At 52.1% G+C, this 9336-nt stretch overlaps 1 protein-coding gene across 2 annotated transcripts; it reads right to left on the bottom strand.

Annotated features, from left to right (window-relative positions):
• Positions 1–7219: 7219 nt before the first annotated feature.
• MBLAC1 (metallo-beta-lactamase domain containing 1) lies at positions 7220–8792 on the bottom strand. 2 transcript variants are annotated; one of them, XM_519250.7, is made up of 2 exons: positions 8651–8792; positions 7220–8347 (listed from the first exon to the last, which is right to left on the bottom strand). In XM_519250.7, the coding sequence occupies exon 2, from the start codon at positions 8317–8319 to the stop codon at positions 7519–7521; it is 801 nt and encodes a 266-aa protein (XP_519250.1). In that variant the 5' UTR covers positions 8320–8347; positions 8651–8792; the 3' UTR covers positions 7220–7518. The 2 variants fall into 2 exon arrangements, with proteins under 2 accessions (XP_519250.1, XP_009452031.1); XM_009453756.4 differs by having other exon boundaries at positions 8582–8673.
• Positions 8793–9336: the final 544 nt, after the last annotated feature.

Raw genomic sequence — 9336 nt, 5'->3', positions numbered from 1 at the left:
GATTTAAATTTCAGAAAGAAAATGTAGGCAGGGGAAACAGACACATGGACAGACTCAGGTTTAGGGAGCAGTGTATTTCTTCTATTTGTCAAGCAATCAGTATGGATTAAAATCATGATCTGGGGCTGGGCACAGTGGCTCATGCCTGTAATCCCAGCACTTTGGGAGGCCAAGGGGGGCAGATCGCCTGAGGTCATGAGTTCGAGACCAGCCTGGTCAACATGGTGAAACCCCATCTGTATTAACAATACAAAAATTAGCTGGGCGTGGTGGTGGGCACCTGTAATCCCAGCTACTCGGGAGGCTGAGGCAGGAGAATTGCTTAAACCTGGACAACGGAGGTTGCAGTGAGCTGAGATCACGCCACGCCACTGCACTCCCGCCTGGGCAACAGAGCTAGACTCCGTCTAAAAAAAAAAAAAATATATATATATATATATATAATTTATAAAATAAAATTTAAAAAATAAAAAATACAAAGATTAGCCAGGCATGGTGGCATGCACCTGTAGTCCCAGTCTGGAGGCTGAGGCAGGAAAATCGTTTGAGGCAGAGGTTGCAGTGAGCCGAGATGGTGCCACTGCACTCTAGCCTGGGCTACAGAGAGAGACTCTGTCTCAGAAAAAAAAAAAAAGAAGACGACAATGAAAATTCAGATTTAGAAAAAAAGCATTCATGCTGGGCATGGCAGCTCAAGTCTGTAACCCCAGTACCCTGGGAGAGACTCTGTCTCTACAAAAAATCAAAAAATTAGCTGGGCATGGTGGCAAGTGCCTGTGGTCCCAGCTACTTGGGAGTCTGAGGTGGGAGGATCACTTGAGTCTGGGAGGTCGAGGCTGCAGCAAGCTATGATCACCCCCACTGCACCAGCCTGGGTGACAGAGTGAGATCCTGTCTCAAAAAAAAAAAAAAAAAAAAAAAAAAAGGTAAAAGGAAGAAAGAAAAAAAAAAGAAAAGGATCAACTGAGTGGTAGGATGTCTGGAATTTATTTATTTACTTATTTATTTTTTTGAGACAGAGTCTCACTCTGTCGCCCAGGCTGGAATACAGTGGCATGATCTTGGCTCACTGCAAGCTCCGTCTCCTGGGTTCACGCCATTCTCCTGCCTCAGCCTCCCAAGTAGCTGGGACTACAGGCGCCCGCCACCACGCCCGGCTGATTTTTTGTATTTTTAGTAGAGACGGGGTTTCACTGTGTTAGCCAGGATGGTCTCGATCTCCTGACCTCATGATCCGCCCGCCTCAGCCTCCCAAAGTGCTGGGATTACAGGTGTGAGCCACCGTGCCTGGCCGGATGTCTGGAATTTTAAGGGATGATGGTCTGAATTCCTGGGTTTTCCCTTAGCCCCAAAAACTAAATGCTGAGAAGGACAAAAACTCCCAATTAAAGGTGGGGCTGCAGGGAGAGAAATTGGAGAGTAGACAGCAGTTGCTTTTTTTTTCTTTCTTTTTTTTTTTAGACAGAGTCTCATTCTGTTGCCCAGGCTGGAGTGCAGTGGCACAATCTCGGCTCACTGCAACCTCCGCCTCCCGGGTTCCAGCAATTCTCCTGCCTCAGCCTCCCGAGTAGCTGGGACTACAGGCGCACACCACCACGCCCAGCTAATTTTTGTATTTTTAGTAGAGACAGGGTTTCACCATGTTGGCCAGGCTGGTCTCTAGTTGCAGGAAAACAAGCTCAGGGCTCCCACTGATTCTACATGATGATGAGTTGTAGAATTATTTTATTATATATTACAAACACTGCTGAACACAGCTTCTAATTATTTAATCATGCAACTGGAAACTTCAAAAACTGCCATTATTGATATACATCTTCTACATTGATGGTTTCTTACTGATCCTTGGATTAAAAAAATTTTTTTTTTTTGAGACAGAGTCTCGCTCTGTCGCCCAGGCTGGAGTGCACTGGCACAGTCTCAGCTCACTGCAACCTCCACCTCCCGGGTTCACGCCATTCTCCTGTCTCAGCCTCCCGAGTAGCTGGGACTACGGGCACCCGCCACCATGCCCGGCTAATTTTTTGTATTTTTAGTAGAGACAGGGTTTCACCATGTTAGCCAGGATGGTCTCCATCTCCTGACCTCGTGATCCGCCTATCTCGGCCTCCCAAAGGGCTGGGATTACAGGCATGAGCCACCGCGCCTGGCCTGGATTTTAAAAATTTTCTACCTAGGGTCTTGAGCACAGGTCCGATGTCTAATAAACAACTTCAGGCTTCATGGCCGGGCACGGTGGCTCACGCCTGTAATCCCAGCACTTTGGGAGGCCAAGGCGGGTGGATAATTTGAGGTCAGGAGTTCAAGACCAGCCTGGCCAACATGATGAAACCCCATCTTTACTAAAAATACAAAAATTAGGCGGGCATGGTGGCATGTGCCTATAATCCCAGCTACTCAGGAGGCTGAGGCAGGAGAATTGCTTGAACCTGGGAGGTGGAGGCTGCACAGAGCCGAGATTGCACCAAAGCACTCCAGCCTGGGCGACAGAGACTCCGTCTAAAAAAAAAAAAAAAAAAAGTACACCAAACTAATGCTGATCTCATCTGGCAGAGGTCAGTCTGCTCTGCCCTCCGAGAGTGGAATACTGTGCTTAATACAGTTTTGCTGCTTTGCTTTGCTATCTGTTTGTGTCTCGTTCAATTCTTTGTTCGGGACACCAAGAGCCTGGAATTGCACGGCACCATCTGGTAACACTTTCCCAGTTCTCCCTTTGATCTGTGCATTTATGCAGCTTTGCCCTTTGTGATCTGTCTATCTTCTCTGGCATCTCTCCCTCTTTTTAGCCCACTGTGCAAGGAATCCCCAGGACCTCAGAGATCCACTTTCATTAGCTACTCCCTAACTCAGCGCCTCTCTTTCTTCTGTGTATAAACAAGCTCCTTGTTCTACGTCTAGGATGGAGATGGTGGAAGCAGGGTTGCCAACAGAGGAGATAGGAGGGGAAAGGGGGATTTACTCCAGGTTTTGAGGCACAGAGAAGGAAGGGTTTGTCAGGGGTAGGGAGAGCTGGAGACCAGGGAGTTGGAGGCAAGCCTAGACTCCCCTCTGGTGGCAAGGGGAGGGTGTGCAGGTGCACCAGTGAGGATCAGGAGACAGAGATGCGAGTTATTCTCTGTGGGATTTAGCAAAACCCACAGACATACAGTTGTTTTTTGTTTGTTTGTTTTTTGAGATGGAGTCTCCCTCTGTCATCCAGGCTGGAGTTCAGTGGCACAATCGACTCACTGCAATCTCCACTTCCCGTGTTCAAGCGATTCTCCTACCTCAGCCTCCCGAGTAACTGGGATTATAGGTGCGTGCTACCACGCCGAGCTAATTTTTGTATTTTTAGTAGAGATAGGATTTCACCATGCTGGCCAGGCTGGTCTCGGACTCCTGACGTCAAGTGACCCACCCCCCTCAGCCTCCCAAAGTGCTGGGATTACAGGCGTAAACCACCACGCCCAGCCACAAACATATAGTTTTAAACACAAGAAGGGACCTGCAGATGTGTTTGGTGGTGGCTTAGACACTAGGCTTTGGGTCAGAGCCAGTATAAGACCGTATATGCCAGTATAAGTGGAGCACCTGCTGGAGACCTACCAGCAAGAGGAGGATTATGTTTGGTGAACCAAAACCTCCTTCCAGGCTGGGCGCAATGGCTCATGCCTGTAATCCCAGTACTTTGAGAGGCCAAGGCGAGAGAATCACTTGAGCCCAGGCAACACAGTGAGACCCCATCTCTATAAAAAATAAAATAAAAAATTAGCCAGGCATAGTGTTGTGTACCTGTAGTCCCAGCTACTCTAGAGTATGAGGTGGAAGGATTGCTTTAGCCTGGAAGTTCAAGACCAGCCTGGGCAACACGGTGACACCTCATGGCTACATAAAATTTATTTATTTATTTATTTATTTATGAGATGGAATCTTGCAGGTATGAGCCACTGTGCCCGGCCCAAGACTCTGTCTCTAAAAAAAGAAAGGAAGGAAGGAAGAGAGAGAGAGAAGAAAGAAAAAGAAAGAAAGAAAGAAAGGAAAGAAAGAAAAGGAAAAGGAAAGAAAAGGGCCCGGCGCGGTTGCTCAAGCCTGTAATCCCAGCACTTTGGGAGGCGGAGGCGGGCGAATCACGACATCAGGAGATCGAGACCATCGTGGCTAACACGGTGAAACCCCGTCTCTACTAAAAATACAAAAATTAGCCGGGTGTGGTGGCGGGCGCCTGTAGTCCCAGCTACTCGGGATGCTGAGGCAGGAGAATGGCGTGAACCTGGAAGGCAGAGCTTGCAGCGAGTCGAGATCGCGCCACTGCATTCCAGCCTGGGTAACAGAGCGAGACTCCGTCTCAAAAGAAAAAAAGAAAGAAAGAAAGAAGCGGGGAGAGAGAGAGAAAGAAAGAAAGAAAGGAAGGAAGGAAGGAGAGAAAAAGAAGGAAAGAAGGAAAGAAAGAATGAAAGAGAGAAAGAGAGAAAGAAAGAGAGAAACAAAAGAAAAGAAAAGGAAAGGAAAGAAAGAGGCTGCTGCACTCCCGGGAGAGGGACGGCAGTCGAGACGGCTGCTGCTCCGCGGGCCTGCAGAAGGGGGCGCCAAAGATCACGAAAGTTAACAGCTGCCGCTCGGATGCCTGGAGGTAGTGGGGCCGGGGCGAAGTACCCAGGTAGGGGGGCTAAGCTGGAGGCTCCTGCAGCGCCTTCTCTTACCGGATGCCGGTCCCTGGAGGCTCCAAGCAGCTTTTCGTCCGGGAAATTTCCAGTGGCACTCAGTCCTCAACCTGAGAACTTAGCACTAGGAAACTCTGGTCTTTCCAGTCTAATGCGTATGCTCTCTTTGGTTAGAAAAGAAAAACCACGTGTCCCTTTTGCATTGGTCGATTGGAAATCAATCTATTATTCATTGCAGGAGCCGCCTCAGAATGCCATGAAGAGGTAAAGTCCACCTCTGTAGCGAGATTGCCTGGGTTGGAATCTCTGCTCTGCCAGTTACTCTTTGCCAATAACTTTCAGGGTCTTGACCTGTTGCCCATGCTGGAGTGCAGTGATGCAATCATGGCTTCACTGCAGCCTCCAACTCCTGGGCTCAAGTGATCCTTCTGCCTCAGCCTCCCAAGTAGCTGGGGCTGCAGGTGGGCTCCACCAAGCCCAACTAATTTTTTTTTCTTTTTTTAGAGTTGGGGTTTTGCTATGTTGCCCAGGCTGGCCTCAAACTCCTGGGCTCAAGCAATCCTCCCACCTCAGCTTCCCAAAGCTCTGGGATTACAGGTGTGAGCCAACTCACCCAGCCACTAATTACTATTTATGTCATCTCTGTTGACTTAAGGTCAAGTCACTTAACCACTCAGCACTTCAGTATTTTCTTATTTGTGAAAAGGAATAATAGGCCAGGTGTGGCAGCTCAACATCTGTAATCCTAGCACTTTGGGAGGCTGAGGCAGCTGGATCACCTGAGGTCAGGAGTTCAACCAGCCTGGCCAACATGGCAAAACCCCATCTCCGCTTAAAAAAAAAAAATACAAAAAGCCAGGCGCAGTGACTCACGCCTGTAATCCCAGCACTTTGGGAGGCTGAGGTGGGTGGATTGCCTGAGGTCAGGAGTTCGAGACCAGCCTGGCCAACATGGTGAAACCCTGTCTCTACTAAAAATAGAAAATTTAGCTAGATGTGGTGGTGTGCGCCTGTAGTCCCAGCTACTCGGGTGGCTGAGGCACAAGAATCGCTTGAACCCAGGAGGCGGAGGTTGCAGTGAGCTGAGACTGTGCCACTGTATTCCAGCCTGGGCAACAAGAGTGAAACTCCGTCTCAGAAAAAAAAAAATGTAGCTGGGCACGGTGGCAGGAACCTGTAATCCCAGCTACTCAGAAGGCTGAGGCAGAGGAGAAGTGCTTGAACCCAGGAGGCGGAGGTTGCATTGACCGAGATCGAGCCACTGCACTCCTCCAACCTGGGCAACAGAGTGAGACTCTGTGGAAAGAAAGAAAGAGACAGAGAGAGAGAGAGAAAGGAAAGAAAGAAGGAAAAATAATAATAGTACTTAGCTCAGAGCTGCGATGAGGAACAAATAAGTTAATGGATGGGGCTAGGCACGGTGGCTCACGCCTGTAACCCCAGCAGTTTGGGAGGCTGAAGGCTGAAGTGGAAGGATCACTTGAGCCCAGGAGTTCCAGGTCACAGTGAGTTTTGATTGCACCACTACACTCCAGCCTGGGTTACAGAGCAAGACTCAGTCAATAATAATAATAATAATAATAATGTACAGAAAGTGCTTAGAGCAAGTAGAACTGGTCTGCTCTGTGAGCTCTTAGGATCTCACTTCAGGCATCTGTTGCTGTTTCACCCCGCCCTACTCTGTGCCAGAGGTTGTCCAAGGTGCTGGAGGTCCCAAGCATAGGAGAGCCAGGCAGGTGTGGCCCCATCCCATGCCCATGGGAGCAATCCGGCTGCTGAAAGAAAACAGATATTAAATCATCACACTTGGGGAAGGGCACAGTGGCTCATGCCTGTAATCCCAGCAAAAAAAAATGCAGAGGGCCTGGGAAGGTAGGATCTTTTTAGGTCAGGAGTTCAAGACCAGCCTGGGCAACACAGTGAGACCATTTCTGAAAAAAAATGAAAAAAAAATTAGCTGATAGCCAGGCATGGTGGTTCATACCTGTAACTTCAGCACTTTGGGAGGCTGAGATGGGCAGATCACTTGAGGCCAAGAGTTTGAGACCAGCGTGGCCAACATGGTAAGACCCTTTCTCTATAAAAATATAAAAATTAGCTGGACATGGTAGTGTGAGCCTGTAATCCCAGCTGCTGGGAAGGCTGAGGCACAAGAACCAATTGAACCCAGGAGGCAGAGGTTGCAGTGCAGTCTGCAGTACAAGATTGTGCTATTGCATTGCAGCCTGTGGGGACAGAGTAAAACCGTGTTTCAAAAAAAAAAAAATAAGTGGGGCATAGTGGCACTTGCCTGTCATCCCAGCTACTTGGGAGGCTGAGGCAGGTGGATGGCTTAAGCTGGAGCCTGCAGTGAGCTATGACTGCACAACTGCACTCTAGCCTGTGTGACAAAAAAATATGAACAAATACATAAGTCAGGTGACTAAGGGGTCATCTCTATGCCCTGTACCTTCTCTCAGCAACCTCCATCCTATAAGAAAGGGGCAATTGGCCAAAGTATGCCTCTGCTGTAGTTGTAGATTACCATGTTTGCACGATTATCATTGTCAATGCTTCACATTTACACTAGGGCACTATGATTTTCAATGCAGTTTCCATTTTTATTTTGGAGGCCCCTCCCAGGAACCTTCTCCCATTTTACTGAGGCCCAGGGAGAATGCACAGGGAGCTGAGCCCCTCCTTTGATCTTAGTTTGGTGGCAGAGACAGGCAGTGATACTGACGATGTGATGGCAGTGTCAGGTGCACTCTGTCTTCACTGGAAAACTGGCCTCCTGGAAGGGCTGGAAGCTCCCACCCTTGACTGCTCTGACTCTGTCTCCAGCAGCTCTTCGCTGTTAGGGCTTCCCTGACAAGAGTGCAGTCCCTCTCGAGGCTGATTAGTGCAGGGCGGGCTCCTCGTCTCCGACCACCGGCTCCTGCTGGCTGTTCCCTCCACCCTCCGTCTCGGGCTGCGAGGCTTCCCTTAGCACTCGAAACGGGGGCCCGTGACCAGGTACGACCACGTCGGCAACGACCAGGACCCTCTTCCGGCTCCGCTCCTGGGCTGCGGGGTCTTCACTCAGTGCCTGCCACGAATCCTCGTCCCCATCTCGCTCAAACACATCTCCCGCCACCACCACGGTGCCCAGAGCCGTGCCGGCCACCACCACGCTCACGTCGCGCTGGCCCCCGTGGCCCGGCGTGGCCCACACCTCGAGCCCCGGGCCCAGGCGCAGGGGCTGCCCCTCACCCAGCCCGTGGGGCAGGTAGCGGCCTCCGGGAAGGCAGAAGTCGTGCGAGACCAGCAGAGCCGCGCCTGGGAACAGCCCCAAGTTCCCGATGTGATCCGAGTGCCCGTGGGTCCCCACCACTAGCGTCACGTCTCCCGGGGCCACGCCCTGCCCCGCCAGCGCCCCCAGCAGCGCCTCCCGAGCCCAGGGGCCCCCGGTGTCCACCAGGATGGGGCCACGGGCCGCCTCCTCCAGGGCGGCCTCTGCGCCGCCACTCCCGCGCGGGGACTCTCGGTGGCTGGAGGCCGGGCCCCGGGTCTGGGGTAGGACCAGGGTCACGGAGCCGTCGGCGCGCACGGCATCGCCCACCCCCTCTGGCTCCGCGTAGCCCTGCAGCAGAACCATCACGGAGTAGGGGTCGCCGGGCACCAGCAGAGGGGATGCCCCGCACAGCGGCTCGGTCCGCATGAGGCTGCTCCTGGCAGGCAGGGACGGGCTGGGGAGAAAGGAAATGGAGCAGTGGGCGACCGTCCTGTCCCTCCGCGATCCCCCACCCGCGCCCGGCCCCGCCACTGCCCCTAAGCCTCGGTTCTCTGCCACCCGCCTCCCATTAAGTTGGTATCACCCTCAACCCCTGCCCAAAATGGTATCGCCCAGACTCCCTTCACACTTGGGCCCGCCCCTCCCTCGGCGTCCTCGGCCCCCGCCCCATTCCTTTCGCGGTACGTACGTCCTTGCCCGTCACCCTCCAAAGGCTATCCTTTATGTTTCCCTCCATCGAATCCTAGCCGCGCTCTACCTTGGGCCTCTGCTAGGTCTTGCCTCAGTCGAAGAAAGCGCAGAAATCGAAAACGCGGGTGGGAGTTTGTCCTCTGCGGTTCCCGTGTACCCAGATATGGCGGCCGAAGCGGCGCCGCGGAGGTAGCTGTAGTTCCGGCGCCTTCACCGTGTGCGCGAGGAGGCTGCCTGGGCTCCAGCCTCCTGGCGGTTCTCCGCCCCGCAACCCCAGCAACTTCTTTGCACTGCAGAATTTTGAAGCGCCATTAGCTTTGAGGAGGGGTCATGCTCAGTTGCCCAGGCAGGAGTACAGTGGCGCGATCATACCTCACTGCAGCCTCAACCTCCTGGGCTCATGTGATCCTCCCGCCTCAGCCTCCCGAGTATCTGGGACCACAGATGCGCACCACCAAGCCCAGCTAAGGTTTCTATTTTTTCTTTCTCTTTTTTTTTGGAGACACGGTCTAGTTCTGTTGCCAGGACTGGTCTGGAACTCCTGGGCTCCAGCGATCCTCCAGTCTTGGTCTCCTGAAGTGCTAGGATTACAGGTGTGAGCCACCGCGCCTGGTTTTTTTTTCTTTTGAGACAGTCTCGCCCTGTCGCCCAGGCTAGAGTGCAGGGGCACCATCATAGCTCGCCCCAGTCTTGAACCCCTGGTTCTAGCGATCCTCCTGCTTCAGCCTCCTGGAGTGCTGGGAATACAGGCGT

The sequence above is a fragment of the Pan troglodytes genome, chromosome 6, assembly GCF_028858775.2.
Source record: "Pan troglodytes isolate AG18354 chromosome 6, NHGRI_mPanTro3-v2.0_pri, whole genome shotgun sequence".
Taxonomy (NCBI): domain Eukaryota; kingdom Metazoa; phylum Chordata; class Mammalia; order Primates; family Hominidae; genus Pan; species Pan troglodytes.
This window is presented reverse-complemented; position numbering and strand designations above follow the sequence as displayed.